Source organism: Pholcus phalangioides, unplaced genomic scaffold (assembly GCF_987345545.1).
Source record: "Pholcus phalangioides strain wild (caught in Gottingen) unplaced genomic scaffold, Ppha-v1.0 ptg000020l_1, whole genome shotgun sequence".
Lineage (NCBI taxonomy): Eukaryota > Metazoa > Arthropoda > Arachnida > Araneae > Pholcidae > Pholcus > Pholcus phalangioides.
Genome location: NW_028301613.1, coordinates 8,612,362 through 8,630,020, shown reverse-complemented (window position 1 = coordinate 8,630,020; position 17,659 = coordinate 8,612,362). Strand labels below are relative to the sequence as shown.

At 40.3% G+C, this 17,659-nt stretch overlaps 1 protein-coding gene across 2 annotated transcripts in view; it reads left to right on the top strand.

Annotated features, from left to right (window-relative positions):
• The window catches only part of LOC149070936 (cell adhesion molecule Dscam1-like), an 80,570-nt gene that overhangs the window by 21,762 nt on the left and 41,149 nt on the right, over positions 1-17,659 (top strand). The window contains exon 2 of one of the 2 annotated variants that reach the window (XM_089248593.1): positions 11,080-11,409. In XM_089248593.1, coding sequence (XP_089104719.1) covers positions 11,080-11,409 — 330 coding nt within the window. Of the gene's footprint in view, positions 1-11,079; positions 11,410-15,136; positions 15,310-17,659 lie in introns of those variants that run through there. The other variant, XM_089248594.1, reaches the window with a different exon arrangement.

The window sequence follows — 17,659 nt, the reverse complement described above, 5'->3', positions numbered from 1 at the left end:
TCAATGCAATCAGTATTCGTATAATTTCCTCAATCTTTTCTTACTGTCAAAAAAAAAAAAAAAATGCTCTAACAGTGAAAAAAAAACCCATAAAAATGCAAATGTCATCAGCATCCGGGTATCGTGGTTGTCACCACACTTTTTCAAACACACAAATTTCTCATAAAATTTTACACACGGGCAAATTGTTTTTTTTATTTTTTCTGCCAATTGGTTTTGCAAATTGACTATCTTGTCAAAATAATAATTGAAAAAACAAATTGGAACAAATGTTTCATTTGTGAGAGAAATTCAAACTATGAATAATGATTTGATGAAATAATTTACAGAATAAACTCATTTTTGATGTGTCTGGGAACGCAACCAAATAAACAGTGTTTTTGAAGATGAAAGGGAATGCAATGCCCACAGTGTAAAATGTTAGCGACTAAATTGCCCGTGTTTTGCCAATTATCCCTTTATGACCGGGAAGTGTTTGAAAACATGAATGTTTGTTAAGTATTTCACCCGCACGATTGTTTGAGCTCGCGCTTAAATGATTATAAGTACTTATGGCGTGTACAAATGTGTGAGTTTTCCCCGGGTTTGTCTCACACATTTTACTGGTGCGGCTATAATACATGATGGTGCAACAACTCTGGAATCAAAAATGCTTTCTTTTTCTTTACGTCAGCATTTTTCTTTTCCGCTTTTTTCCACTCCCGCCGGTTTGATGAGTGAAAAAAACATGAATAGTGCAGCAGCAGCCGAAAAACGACATAAAAATGGTGCACCCTGGACAATAAACCACGCCCACTACCTGGATCGGAAACACGCGTGCACTATGTGCTTACCCATACGCACGAAAAATCCTGGTCGGATACTTTTGAACAAACCTCGTACTTCATGAAGCGTCTTCCTTCGGAGAATTTATTGAAGAAGAATATCGAATTTGTTGCAATATTATGATGATGGTGATCGGAATGATGACTTTTTACCGATAGCAATTGTTTTCCCGACGTAGAAAGTTCCAGAACATAATAACTTCAGGCAGAGAAATAAAGCCATGAATATTTCATGCCATGTACATTGTAATCAAGAACGTTATACTCGCCGATGAGTGTTTGTTTGTGCCTCTCCTGAACGCCAGTGATCCTGATGTCTGTCACCATTAGGATAAGGCTGGCCCCTCTCTCTCTTTCTCCCCACCTTCAGTACGCGGTATTAGATGTTGCAAACAATGGTATTCTTAAAATGAATGTTGCGGTTTTCTTCTTCCAGAGGTGGTTTTTTTTCCGGACTGTCTTTTTCATATTATCCTGAAGCACGGATGCAAGTAGGGGGAAATAGGCGACCGCAGCATCCAATTTTGAGAATACTGTTGCATGCTCACCAACATCTAATGCCATGTCCTGAAGAGGAGGGAATTTTGCCTATTCCATTCAGAAACAACAAAAAAAGGTATTCAAACAAATTCAATGTATATTTTTTGTGGTGCCATCTGCTGCGAAAATTTAGGAAAATTACGTCATAAAGAGTAAGTGCGCAGCGGTTCTTCTTTCTCAGTTTTCGAACTTGGTAACCCTACATCAGGACAGAAAAATTGAAGTTTTACTCGAATTGTGTCGGGTTATTTTTATTAGGGAAAATGTGTGTGTATGTTCATGAGAAAAGTGCTCGGTTAGTGCTGGCAGCCAGATTCCAAATTGGCATGCTTACACCCGTGAGCGACTAGACTGTTTGTGCAAGAATGTGAATGACTAAAAGAGTGACCATGAGGTTCAGGAGTAAAAGGTCATTGAGTGACCAAAAGAGTGATTTAGAGACAGAGGCTTGGTTACAGGAAGGAGAGAGGACTTAACTCAGGATGGGAAGTTCGGAGGGGTGGCTAATTTGAGGAATGAGTGGTCAAGAATATTAGACTGGAATGAGAAAATGGCGCCAAAACTCTGAACACACCACCATAAAATTTATTTTTTTAAAGGAAAGGGGCGGCTGGTACGTGGAAAGCCGACCAATTACCGTACAGCCACGGGAATCGAACCCTGGACTTCACGAAACAATAACGATACCCGCACGATAATGGAACTCGGAAGCCAATCTCCTCGTAATTATCAAACGGCACTGGGATCGATCCTCAATCCACAACCAATGTTCAATTAAAAACTTCTCCCCCGTAAAAATACGGTATCGATAAGCCGATCGATCCCAGGATTCTTTGCATCTTTCGCGGATTAGAACGGTCGGGAAAACGAAACCCTCGATGGTGGTTTTTTTTCTCTCGGAACCCGTTCGAAGACCCCGCTGTTATCGCGAAAATTATCCGATAATCTCCGAGGAATTGTTATTACTTTTTCGTTATTCCTTGTCTCTGGTTAAAAGCTAATGGACGTAATATAACAAAAATGTCTATCTCATTATAACTGCTCCCCGAACGAATTTTTGTCGTAAGGCTGGAAGTGGCTCCCCCTCACTTCACGAAAAACGAAACACAATCCCGTTATTTGCATATTATAACTTATAAGGAATTTTCGATGAATTTTATGGGAGCCGTAGTTATTCTCTCGCGCCGTCAGTCTTAAGAGGATATCCGGGATGCAGAAGATTTTCGTGAATGCATAATTAGTAGTTCTCGTCTCATTGTGTGCGGATGGCCCATGAATAAATGAGATTTTACGAACACCTACCGTGTAAAATGACACGGATGCGAAGTATGAATAAATAATGTAAACACCGCACACACTCCTAAACCGACATGTTGGAACGAGCGAATCGCTTTCCGTTCGAGTAGCTATAGATGTTTTTGTACAGTGACAAATGTACTAAACCAGTGAATCCCAACGTGGGCGTTAACGCCCCCTTGGGGGCGATGGAATGTCCCAGGGGGGCGGTAGAAGCTACAGGTTTAACATAGGATCCTATGGGTTAGATTGCGTTGGGGGCGATAGGAGAAAAAAATTTATTAAGAAGAGGGGCGATGGGACAAAAAAGGTTGGGAAACTATGTACTAAGCCAGTGATTCCCAACGTGGGCGTTAACGCCCCCTTGGGGGAGATGGAAAGTTCCAGGGGGGTGGTAGAAGCTATGGTATAACATAGGATCCTATGGGTTAGATCGCGTTGGGGGGCGATCGGACAAAAAAGATTGGGAAACTAGGTACTAAACTAAAGGATAATCGACGAAATCCGGTGTATCTGAGGAAAAAAAAGACTCAGCTGCATGTTACTGCCAAAGCCCGAAATTGGTCAATTAGTGAATTGGCCGATTTCGTTTAATATTGACCCAGCCAATGTCCGTCCAGCCAGTTCGAGAAGTGGCCGGTGATCCCTGGCGATAAACAAAGTCCGATAGACACGAGCCAGGATCATTCGTCAAGTTGTGGCGTATTTTTTCACGATAACGTTAGTTATGTCAACCCATGGAATCGCAGTCACGATGCGGTAATCATTTTTTCTTCCAAAATTCGGCAGAAATAACTATATATTTGCATGATTATTTTTATAGTTTTTCTCTCAAATTTCACTTTTTTTTTCTCGTCAGGTGGAGCTAATCCAATGCAGCTGCTATATATAGACATGTATCACACGTTGGCGATTAAAAACACTGATTTGACTCCTACCGGGCAGTCTTACATCAGTACATCGAGCTTTGGCCAGAGAACTCCGCGAAATGGCCGGCCATAGTCAGGATCATTTCTGCGATTCGGACTTTAGCCAAAACCCTTGGCAAATTCGCAAAGTGGCTGGCCCAGTCGCGAATTGGCTGCACTTCGGGCTTTGGCAGTAACATATACAGAGCGTCCATAATTAAAAGTCCCTATTTTAAAGTAGCCTACGGAGAAACCAGTCATCAGGAAAGTGTGAAATTTTGTGGAGGACTTCATGAAGTGATGAGAATTTGTTTCAGTGGGGGGAAATTAGTTACACATATCACCACCAGAGGGCGTTTCACTTTTCACACCTGTAGTAAACATGTAAATTTATGTGATGTCACGCAGCAGTTGTTATAAATCCTAGAAACATTGCAATCCTAGCACAGGCGTTGGATAGGCCACGTTGACCTGTCCATAAGATCATGCGGAATATCCTCCGATATTATCCGTACAAACATTTACTCGTGCAGTGGTTGCTTCCACATGATTATGACGCTCGACTCCGGTTCTCGCTGCAGTTTCTAGCTCGCGTTGAGATCGATTCAGAATGGCCTTGGAATATTCTCTGGACAGACGAAGCGCATTTTCACTTGGATGGTACAGTTAGTACTCACAACTGCCAAATTTGGGAACCAGAAAATCCGCATGCTATCTTAGAGGTTCCGTTGCATTCACCAAAAGTGACGGTATGGTGTGGATTTACTGCGTCATTTATTCTCGATCCCTACTTCTACGAGGAGTTACGTTACACAGGTCCAGTGACATGTTCGATCACCGGGAAGCGATATGCATTGCTGTTACAGAACGAAATTGTTCCGGCTCTGCAAGCACGTCACTGCCTTGCAGACGCAATCTTTATGCAATACGGAGCTCCTCCACACATTGCAGTGTGTTAAGAATATTCTTAAAATGCATTTTACAGAGGAACGTGTCATCAGCCGGCACCTCCCTAATCTATGATCCCCGGACCTTAATCCATGCGATTTTTGGCTTTGAGGGCATTTTCTGGTAAGTCGTGACAATCTAAGAACTTTACCTGAACATTTCCCCGCACATACTCCGGTCAGTTGTGGAACATGCCATCTTGCGATTTCACATGGTATCTGAAAATGATGGCCATCATGTGGAACATGTTTTGTTGCAGTAACAACTGTTAAAATTGTAAACGTTTACCTAAATGTGCCATTTCTTAATGAAACGTCCTCTAGTGGCGACTAATCTCCCCCTTCCCTGAAACAAATTCCCATCACTTCGTGAAATCTTCCACAAAATTTCACATATTTCTGATGACTGGTTTCGCCTGTAGGCTACTTTAAAGTAGGGTCTTTTAATTATGGACACCCTGTATATGATAATAATAATATTTATTTGCATATAGGTCATTGGCCCATTACCAAGATTGGCAAAAAACCATGTGATTACACAAAAAAAAGTACATCATAATTCCAGAAATCATAATAATCGTACTTGTTAAAAAAAAGATAAAATGAAACGAAAGGGGGGAGGGAATAAATTTTTACATATCAACTTCAAATAAGAGTAAACAGACATTGTTGAAAAAAATGTGTACATACTAATATAAAATTTCTATTCGATGAGTTAATAATTGTAAAAATCCATTTTCATTGTAATCAATAAATTCACAGTGTGGCAAAATACATGTATCGCGATAAACATGGGAAAAGGGGACAATATGCACAATATTGCCATTGAGTACAGAATTACAAAACGAACACATTTCTTCGCTATTATAACAAAATGTAATTTCACCAAAATGTGCGAATGACCATAAATGGTAAATTTAAATATGGCTCGCGTAAAAAGGAAAACAATTGAATGTTTATAATGTGGGAAGTATGTTGAGTCTAGAATATGGTTATAATCTTCATGATAATCGCAAGTTGCAATATGATTTAAAATGAAAGGAATAGTACGCGTTTGATTTCGGTAAATAGACAATGTAAGCGTAGCCATACTCGGCTATATAAAATATGTTCAACTTGATAAACCCAGTCAAAAGTGGTATTGTTATTTTTCTGATTTTTAAGGGCAATAAAATACTTTTTAGTTAGCCCGTTATCGTCAAGATCATAGTCTCCCAAACTTTTTGTTCCATCGCCCCCTTCATCTGAAATTTTTTCCTCTCATCGCTCCCCAACTCAAGTAAACCCATAGGATCCTATGTTAAATCAGTAGGTTCTATCGCCCCCTTGGACCATTCCATCGCCCACTTTGGGAAACACTGGTCAAGATTGAGATTGCGAACCCATAATTTTAGAATTAGTTTTATTACTGATCGTTTCAGAGTTGCTCGTCCAGTTTCATATCGCATTATATAACCAGGTGTGTTTGATCTCAATCTGAAAATTCTCTTTAAAAAAGTTAAATGGACCTTTTCGATTTCATCAAGATACCCGTGACTCCAAATTCCAGCACTCTACAATAATACTGATGGAACAAGTGAGTTAAACAATTTCAAATGAGTTCCAAGGTTATTTCGTTTAGTTTTAATTAACAAAGGTGTTAAAGAGTTAAGAAAGCATATTTTGCTTTATTAATAAAAAAAATAAGCAGCTATGGAGAAAGAACCAGGAGAAGAAAAAGGCACACTTAGATATAAGTATATTATTTGGACACTTCTATATTTCTTGATTTTTCCAAAACCATCGATCTGATTTGGTCATTTTGCCATTTTTAGGAAAGGGGGCAACTATTTCAAATTAACTTCTAATTCAATACTTTCAAAAAAATTGAAAACTAAATTGATTTTTCGCTGTAGATTTTGCTTCGTATCAGCCAGGACCATATCATCTGCATAAAGCGGGATATGTACTTCAGTAGTAGAATCCGCACTTATGCCGGGAATACCCGAATTTTCCAATAATGAAACTGCATCATTGATATATATGGAAAACAGATTAGGGCTTAAGATCTCTCCCTGCAATACAGCAGATTTTATAGGAAAACTTGGTGAAAACTCCTCGTTAAACATATGCTTTTGCTTTATCATAGAAGTTTTTACAGTTGAAATGAACCCGGGACTAATTCCATACTGAAGTAATTTCTCCCATAAAATGCTATAATTTACAGAATCGAAAGCACGACTGAGATCAATGAAAGCGGTATAAAGTTTGTCTCTTTTACGAAAATTGCAATTGAATTACAGAATTCAAAGTGAAAACATGACCAATGCAGCTAAAACCCTCCCTAAATCCTGCTTGATAATCACTAAAGATATTATTTTCACTTAACCAGAGGTTAAATCACTGGTTTAGGATGGATGTGAAGAGTTTGCACGTACAGCAAACCAGATAAATTGCGCGATAATTTGATACGAAATGAACGTCACCCTTTCTAAAAATGGGGTTGAGAATTAATTTTGACCATGCGCCAATATCAGTTGACAATATTTTATTAAAAAGAACTAACAAAAGAAATTTAACATTTTCTGGCAATTGTATTAAAAATTCATTTTTAACATTATCGTGTCCAGGCGCCTTATTTTGCTTGAGTTTTCAAAGATTATAATCAAGTTCATCCATGAGAATGTGCCGATCTAAAATTGGATCTTTATAAGAAATTGTGAGATCTCTCATAGGTGTACTTGAATTTATTGCGGGCATAAAAGTGGGAAAATAGTGTACCAATTTTCAATTGAAATGTCAGGAATGATTCTGCTGAGTAACATATATACTGTGTATGGCCCTTCAAGTCCCTCTGCAAATACGCTTCTGTGGGCCATGGGTTCAACATGTATGCCATAGGACATTTCACCATCTTGAAAAGACCATGCGTGAATCCAAAGCGATGTGTCGGGAGGAGAGGGGTGGGGAAACTAATTGTATTATTCCTTATTTTACTGGACAGACCAATTTCCCCCATTTCGTTTGTTTTATGGGGGCGAGTTGCGTTCGATTGTCGCATATCATAGGATACCGATTTAGGCTTCAGCTCGCTTGTGCTGCAAATTAAATGGCACAATAATAATAGATGGGCCCAATTAAGCGGTGTATCGGAGGAATGTACTAGGTGTAGATTCCGGGCGATGTCTCGAGAGGGGTGTTGTATCATGCCGTATTTTACGGGATAGGCCAATTTTCTTCATTCTTTCGGCTTATAGTGAAAGGATTCACCACATTACATAATTTAATTAAATAATTAGAAGGTTTATTACTCATTTATTGCTATTAAAATTACTATTGAAGGGCTGTCAACTATTTACAATGCAATCGAACTCGGACGCAACTCGAAGTCTCTACTCTCTATTGTTAAGTAATACACATGTGCAGTAGAACTTTGTTAATTCGAATTTCCAGATAATGCGAACTCCCCCGTGAGTTTTGTACCTAATTTAATGTTGAAATTTCTTGTTTAATTCAAACTTTTTCGAATTTTTTTGGATAATTCGGAATTGGGGGGGGGGGGGGAAATAATCACGATTTTTGTAGGAGCAAATTTAGTTTTGGAAAAATTCTACAAGAAAAGAAGAAACCGGATTTCGATTTTCTTGATCAACTTGTTAAACAACAAATTTTTAAAGACAAATAAAAATTTGAAAGAGTTTTTCCCTACTTTTTTTCCCCTTTTTTTGGATAATTTAATGCTCATTTTAGCATTGTTCTGCTGCAGTGCATCGAGATTTTAATACCGATTATGCTTTTCAACCTATAGGATCAAGGTGTAAAATTCAAAATCTGAATCTTTTTGTCGTCAATAAGAGTACCAAAACTATCAGAAAGTTCAGATGAAAGTATGAATGCACGTTAATCCTTTAAGCGGCAATCACTAGATACCTCGTCTTCATAAAAGCCCTTTATCTGGGCATTGACACAAGCCCAGATATTTTATAAAAATTATTTCTCAATGGAAAACTTTCCCCCCCTATACCCCTTAGTTTTCCCCTGCTAAAAATCAGAAGAACGCCTGCTTCATTAAAAAATATATGGCAATTTGGGGGGGGGGGGGTTCGTGATTTGTAATTGCCACTTAAAGGCTTAATGGAAGTAATGAAAGCATATTTCGTCGATAGCGTAAGAATGATACGTAAAATATGGGAAACAGTCCCATAACGGATGAGCATGAACTGTTTCTGCAAATCAGTCTAAATATGGTCAAGAAATTCTGCAGTGATGTTGATTCCAGAACAGTGGAATAATATAGCATCTACGATCAATTATATTACAATTATAAATTAGAATTTGAGGAGCAGTTTCGCAATTGGTAAAATTTTAATAATTGATAATTATTATCTTATGTGAATGCTGGTGATTACGTTGCAATTTGTAGTCATTTTACAGATCCAGGATAGATTAATTGGATAATTTGATTTTTTATGCCCGTAACTTTGGACTTCGAATTGAACAAGTTCAACTCTGCATATGTACAGGGTGATTCAAAACTCAACGTACAAACTTTTAGGGGAGGTAGAAAACACACAAAACAGAATGACATAGGAATGTATGACCGGAAACACCAACCTGATCAGCTAGAGGTTAAACGAAGATGCAGAAATGACAAGCCAATAATGGAGGGGGGGGAACTCTTTCCCCCCATTATTGACGTGTACACGTCAAGTTTCAGAACAAGCGCTCAAAGTTCATACCATCCACAGTTATGCACGCTTTCTCGCTAAATGAAGAGTTTTTCCACCCATTATTAGCTTAATTTATTCTTTTAATTTATTATTGCCTTAATTTATTCATTTCTGCATCTTCTTTTATCCTCCAGCTGATCAGGTTGGGGTTTCGGGTCATACATTCCTGTGTGATTCTGTTTTGTTTTAGTGTTTTCTACCCTTAAAAGTTTGTACGTTGAGTTTTGAATCACCTCATTCGCCGTCAATCGTGGATGACTAACCCCATCTGCTGATTATTTTGTTGATATGTAATAATATCACTACAGAGTATAGGTAAGAGGCAATATTCCCTCCCCGTCTGGTTCCGTGCCGGGACTGTACCGTTGATCGCAGTGCACCGAAGCCAATTTGAAGTTGTGGTGTATATCTAGTGCGGCCTAGAAACAACAAATAGTAGATTCAGTAGTGCCAGGAAGAGACAAAAAGAGAGATGAATCTGGCAACACGAGGAGTTGGCACTTTTGGCTAGACCACGCGGTACTGATAGGACGCTCTTCCGTCGCTTTACTTCAAACATGTAATTGTTCTTATATTATGTTAAATTAAAAAAAAGATTATAGTAGATATATAAAAAAAAGCTGACTTGAGTTCTTTTCCGACTCCGACAAACTCTCATGAAGTCTTTCTACATCTGATAAAGTTTGCCTGAGGCTACACTGAAGCTCCAAGATTCAATTCACTTCCGTTCCCCCACCATGTAGTTGTGGCCCTAATAACCGGTAGTAGAAATTAGTGTGTGTGTGTGGGGGGGGGGGGGGGGGGTTCAAGAAAATAAGGAGAAGGCAAAATATGCGTAGCCCACAGACGACGGTTCTCAACTTTGAGGCGCAAATGGGAGTCGATCTCCCCGTTAAAAAGTCTCGCCGCAGAGTCAAGCCTGCGCCGGCATATTAGCCAATCATTACACTTTATGCATAATTAGAAAACTTGAATATAAACTTGAAAACTTATGTATAGTTATGTATATATTACTATACATAACAAGCATTACATAGAAACAAACTTCACGGAGAAGATTTACTCACGTACACACACATTCCAACATGTACCAATTCGTTAGAGGTTCCGCAGAGGAATATAGACGAGGTGTATGTCTGGTTTAACAGCCCACAGACGGCAAAACAGTGAAGCATGTGAGTGACCAAAAGAGTGACCTAAAAAGTGAGGGATGAGATCTATAAGTGGCCAAAAGAGTGACCTAAAAAGTGAGGGATGATATCTATGAGTGACCAAAAGAGTGACTCAACGACCAAATCTGTTACCTAGAGCATGTACAAGCATATGAATGACCAAATAGAACGGCTGGCAAGCGTTTAGATCATAGTTTCCCAACCTTTTTTGTCTCATCGCCCCCTTCTTCAGAAATTTTTTTCCTCTCATCGCCCCCCAACACAATCTAACCCATAAGATCCTATGTTATACCCTTATACCAGTAGCTTCTACCACCCCCCCCCCCTGACACTTACCATTGCCCCCAAGGGGGCGTTAACGCCCACGTTGGGAATCACTGGTTTAGATTATCAAAAGAGCGGACCATAGAGTGAAAGATCAGATCAGTGAGCGACTGAAACACTGACTTTAAGACAGATGCGTATTCAAAGGGGCATGGTCCTAGCGAGCTATGGTACAGCAAAGTGGCGAATTTGAGGAATGAGCGGTCAAGTAAATTAGACTAGAATTGGAGAAGGCGGTAAAACCACACAAATCCGCCTCCATAGTCACCTTTATCAGGTGAGACATAGCACGAAAATTCCAGAAACACTGAAGGTAATGTCATAATGCACACTCAACATGACTTGTTTGTTCTTTTCAGTCGTAATACCGACGACGGAGAAGAATCAGGGACCGCGTTTCGTGAGGGAGCCACCGAACCGGGTCGAGTTCATGAACAGCAGCGGGTCCGTCATCCTCTGCTCGGCGACCGGGATCCCTCCTCCTTTCGTCACTTGGATGTACAGGGACGGCAACACTCCGCTCACGGACGCCAGCGAAGGCCTGAGGCACGTCAGGCCGGACGGGAGCCTTGTCTTCAGTCCCTTCTCGCCGGACATATTCAGGCAGGATCTGCACGACAACGTCTACAAGTGTGTCGCAAGCAACGTCGTCGGACGAGTCGTCAGCAGAGATGTCCACGTCAAAGCAGGTGAGTGTCGTACTTTCTACCGACTTTAATACGAGTGTCTACTATTAATTCAGCTTCCAAGCTTTAAGCTTGGGGTGGTGTCAGCAGGACTGCAGCCATAGGCGGAGATAGGCATAAAAGGCTGGGGGGGGCGCGGCACGATGATGATGATGATGATGATTATGCCGATCAATATATATGCGTATACCGGCTACCGGCTCCGTCATTGACTGGGGGAGAGGGTCCCCCCTTCCAATATCACCGCCTATAGTCACAATTAGTAGGGAGCACACGGGTCTAGTGTCCCGAGTGCCGGACCAGAGGGCACAAACTCCCCCACTCCAACCTTTCTTTAAACATTACAGGGCGAGGGATGCCAAAATGCATGCTTGATCACGCATCTAGTTGCGGTCCTCTGCGTCAGGTACGGATCCAGAGCAATATGGGAGAGGGCCATTTATCATGTTCGTTGTATCGTGTCCAATTTCTCACAGATTATTCGGGTCTTGGTGGGAAAAGCGCCACCCCCATCCCGGGATCATTCTTGGGATCGCGATTGTTCTTCTCCCCCCCCCCCAGATTCGTATAATCACTAATTTCTGAATTTATTGATCACTGAAACTTATTCCTGGGTCATCAAGTGTCTCTCCCAATCCACCAGTATAAACCACCCTAATGGTGGGACTGACAGTAGGAACATCTTAACAGTGTCATGGCCGGTTGAAGTTTTTTTTCTATGGTTCACAACTTCAATTTGCGAATGCGAGCCGATCTCCCCATTAAAAGGTCTCGCCACAGAGAGCAACAGGCCCGCAGCAGTACAAATATTTAAACATCACACTTCACTCAGAACACTCAGAATTTGTAATATTAGATGGCACCACTAAAAATTCACATACAACACTATATACGCACTCAGACTGATAGTTGTTTATACTATCAGGCACAACTCAGTCGGTAGTAAATTGCCCATGGCGATAGACCGGAGTTACGCTCAGTTAAAAAAGAAAGAAAGAAAGTATCATGTCCGTAACCCCCTTCCCCGAGCAAAACAGTTTTTCTGAGGCCTTTTCACCTGACAAAAATTACCTCTTTTCACCACTTCACCACAATACACTTACTCTAGAAAATTTTGTAACCACATATATGAGGGCCACCCCCTTCACTTGAGGCCCACCGACTGTGCCCGGATGAGCCCATGCGTGAAGACGGCAGCGGCTGACAAGGCCCGTTGGCCCGGAACTGTTCATATAATTATTTGTTTTTCACGCTATAAATTCACTATAGGGCCCAATAGCCCGTGAAAAATTGACCCTATAGGCCTGCGAAAAAGCCTCACTGTAGGATGTGGAAGCCCAAACCTCCCCTAGGGGTTTCGCGGCCTTAATCTTTACACGTGTCCTCCTAGAAGAGGGAGGTTGGCAGGATTCTAGAAAATAGGTGGATACGGAGAGAGGGAGCGGTAGGAGTGATCTCCGCATGTGTCCTCATTTCTAAGTTTCGGAATTCATCTTACCAAATCATGGCCCCGCCGCTCTGTCTGAAGGAAGAGCAGTTTTGGAATCCGGTGACCTTGTTTCAAACACCAAAAAAAAGTAACAGTTCTATTTAAATTGGAAAACTATTAGAGTTTTGAAGTATAGTAAGCGCACTTGCCCGGCATACGAGAGGATGAGGGTTCGGTTCCCCGTAGAGGTAGTTGAATTTTCTTTCAAAATTCATCTTCGCATCAGACAGCTGTTAAAACGTTTGTATAAGTTGTGTAAGTGTAAATTCCGAGAATAATGTGTGCGAGGTGGTGTATTCTGCGTATCCCAAACCTAATAATTGCTAACAATGAAATGTGATCGTTGTTAATAAGTCACAAAAGAATTACACAAGTTCGAATCGTCGGACGCATGTTGAACCGAGGTCTGATCTGCTAATCATTTGGCTGCAACGAGACTAGAGTGTCTTACAATCACAAAATTTTTTAATGCATATGCAGCAGCAGTGGTTTCCAGTGTGAGGGTCTCGAAACCCCCCCCCCCCCCAAAAAAAATAAATAAAAACATCCAGGTAAGAAATTTGTTTTTATTTTCCGCAACGTAAATAAAAAATGAATCTGCGTGAGAATCTCGCCCGATAGAAGTGAAACTTCTATGTTTGACAGGACTAGATTAATTGAATTGAATTTTAATTATTTAAAATTAAATTTAAAAGTTTTAAATTTAATTAAATGTCTCAATAATCCTACAGTAAATCCCATGTGTGGCAGATTTGTTCACTAAAAATTTCTGGTGATAATCGTGGTTGGCTCTAAATCAGAGGGGGGGGGGGGGGACTTTCTATCGGGACTGAAGTCTAGTAAGGGTCTAGTACAGGAGTGAAGAGTAAGAAAAAAGTGATGTGCTCCTAGATGTACAGCGTTATAACAGCGCAGCCAATTAGAAACTGGCACTGTGACGTCACAAAACTTGAACTCGCATGCGAAATGTGGCCGGGGTGCGACGTGACGAGGGGTGGTAGGGTAAAGAAAGGTAATAAACTGTCTTTGTCCGACACAAACCGTCAAAACTACCCCCATCCTCTTTATTTTCTCACACAAATGTCTATTGGCATTTCCACCACCACCACCACAGCCCATCTGTTTCTCTTCCATCTGTTACTTCATCGCACAATCTACTACTTGATGGTTTTTTGAGGAAAAGAAAGAGTTTCACTTTTTGTGATGGTTTTCTTTCCTTCTCTCACAAACTCTTACTCTGTGTCCCTTTCATTCACGTCGCTACAGAAATTTCACCTCAAAAATTCTGAACTATACCATGTATCATTACAAATGTAACACTTTACCATATCTTATTTGTACAAATGATCAATATATCGCGCTAATACTTGTACAGGGTCACTCACATAAGAGAATCACCCGATTTCACAATTATATATATATGTATTTTTTAATTAAAAACACAACATAAGTAATATGTGGAGGGTTTTATGTCTACGTTTTATGAACAATATTATTGATGGTCAATTTCAAGTGAAGAATCATTTTGAACTTGGATGATTCTTTCTGAAGCATTCTGTACATCAAGGAACATACACCTGTTCACACTTCCATCTTGTGCATAAGAAGCCCTAACTACATTAAAAAACAAAATCAATATTTATTATAATACTGATAAAAAAAATAGTAATGAATACCGTTACAAGTCAATATCGCCAAATAAAACCGAGAGAAACAGGCATGACCCCCCCCCCCCCAGTTTTTCATTCATTTTCATTTCATACTGTACACCGCCCAGGCTCTATCGACCATTGATCCATCCATCCTGGAGCAAGAGCACCAAGGCTGCGATCTTTCACGGGCGCTCTTCTACAGTGAATTTATAGCATGAAAAAGAAAAAAATGATAGTAATTGTCTTGGGCCTTATAGCTGGAGCCCTTTCAGCTCTATTTTTTTGGGCCCATCGAAACAGGCGTCCGTAAAAGTACTTTTGGGAAAAGCACATGCACTAGAGAAAAATCGAAAAATTTACCAAAATCCGGGACATATGGTCATCATATATAAAGAACCTTGAATTTTCTTGTCACACTTCAAAAAGATCGCCAACCACTGAATTCCATGAAGCTATGAATGTAGTTTCTAACCTCCTTGAATGAATTCGGTATTTCAGAAAAATAAAAAAAAGAAGAAAAAAATTTTAAATACTTGAGGAGGGAGAGAAGGAAGAAAAGCCCTCCAGCTCAGCGGTAGTCAAAGCCGTCCAGATTGGTTGTTTGTAAACAAGACGACAGCATGTTTGTTTGGAGGCCGCGCGCGTGCTTTTCCCTTTTGTTTTCGAAACATGCATCGTATTCAACTGGCAAGTGGTGAAATCGTTCCGTGGCTTCGAAACACACGTTGGTCAATTTTGGCTTTTTTAAGCCAAAAATATGAGGTTGGTCATTATGATTATTATCAGCTGACAGCGATGTGCATGGTATGAGTTATTATTGTGCGTTGCTTTTCCTTCATGTAAACAGAAAAGTAGTTTTAATGTGGATTTTTTTTTTGCAAATAGCTATTTCATCATATATATATATAACACGAGATCCACCCCATCATCATGCGTGGATCCAGAAGGGGGCGATCGCTCCTCCGTAGAGCCGAAAAATAGGGGGGGGGGGAATTCAAAGAACACAGTGGTGTTTGCCTCCCCTACATTCGCAGCTATAGGTGTCTGTCTCGGCTACATTCACAGTGATGATGGGAGCCTCGACTCAATTTAGAGCTCAATATGTCTTCCTCAGCTCCACCGCAGCTTTATTCGCAGCTGATGATGTATGCCCCCACTTTTTTCCCAGCTTAAGATGTCTTCCCCAGCGTATTTTGCAGCTGAAGATATTTATCTTGGTTCGTTTTCAGCTGGAAATGCTTGCATCCGCTCCGTTCACAGCTGGAGATAACTGCCTCTACTTCATTCACTGCTGAAGATGTCTACCTCAACTTTATTTGTAGCTGGAGATATCGGCTTTGCTTTATTTGTCACTGATGATGTCTGCCTCTGCTTTGTTTGTAGCTCGAAATATCTCTGCAGCTGAAAATGCCTGCCTCGACTCATGCTTGAATCCAGAAGGGGGGGGGGGACAACCACCCCCTCTCCCAAGCACCAAAAACGAGGGACAAATTTAGCTGTCCCATAAAATATGAGAGGATTCAATGAACCAAAACAATAAATCTCTCCTCGCAACACATTGCCTGCTCCTTTCATGCCAGAATTCTGCATTCCCAAAAGTAAATGTACAGTTTGGAAAAAATAATTAAATTCATCTGTGATAGATGAAACTTCAAATCTCATTCTCAATAAGAATATTTGCTTTTAAAACCAGTTATACAAGTAGGTCTAACTAAAATACATAAATGAAGTCATAAAAATATTGATACATATACCTCTGCTAACGAAGATATATTTACTTTTTTATACCGTACGCCATCCAGTCTCTATTGACCATTTAGTCATTGTGTCAGCGAGAGGACAAAAATACAGTAGAACCTCATTCTAACGGACTAATAAGGGTTAAAGGTTATCAGTTTTAATGAAAGTCTGGTTACACATGGGGGAACAGATTCAGTATAATCCAGATCCCTTGGCGAATTTTTTTTTTGGCTTTAAACATGTCTGACAGCCCGAGGAAAAGTCGCCAAGGCCGTGACTGACTACGGACAGCAAAGAAGAAAAAACCCAGCGTGGAAAACAACAAAAGCGGAAACCAACAATAATATTACGAAGTTGATATTATGAAAATAGTGTATCACTATTCTTACAATGGCAAAATCTGTCACGGCATCGTGTGGTAAGTTTTTCTTCTCAGTGACCCATTTTCTATGGGCACTAACCCCATAAACTGTCAGTACTCACGAGAGGATTGTGGCTGTATACAGAGTGAACAATATATCTATTGTACTAGTGCAGAAATGTTGCTAGGAATTCCCAACCTGTTGAACAAAAGGGGGAGCATAGGCAGTGTATTTCCCCACCTTCAATAAGAAAATTGTAGTATTGGCATAGGTGGAAGGGCTGAGGTGGATATTGCCTCTGCCCCATTTACACCCTCAGTGATTCTCGTTCGAGGGGGCCTGTATCTTCTTATGGAAAGGGCAGCAGAGTGGCCCATATATTCTGTTGAGTCTGGCAATGGTAATCCATATTAGCAAATTATAAGTTATTCAAATACCATGGCAATGCTACCATCACTCTCGGATCCCTCATAGTAGTCAGTGTTTGTCAGTAAAGTCATGAAGTCAGTGTTTTGAACGTTCCTTTTCAGTTCATGTTTCAAGTCTGTTAATGAATAATAATCATTAAAATGATGATGTATCCAATCAGCCTCATTCTCTGTCATGGATAAACACATTTGCGGAATGATATTCTTAAAATGGTGAAGAAGAAGGAATCTGTAGGTATCTCTGTATAAGATGTGGAGCCAGAATTTTCCTCACATGCCCATAAAAGCATCCTAAGAAACCCCCGAGTTAATAGGGACAATTACAGTGAGTAAGGTAACCCTCTTTTTTCAGGGTGGCGAGAGAGATGAGACATCTGAGAAACTGGGACAAATCCTGGAATCAGTTATTAAAAACTGGAATCCATTAATAATAGGACAAAACGTTGAACCCATTAATAGAAACCGGGGAAAGAACTGGGACATTTTGAAAACCCTCATTTGGTGGGTATAACAGTGCAAAATCACAAACGTACAATGTAATACAAAAATATTATCACACTACTTCTACTTTTTCTTTCCATG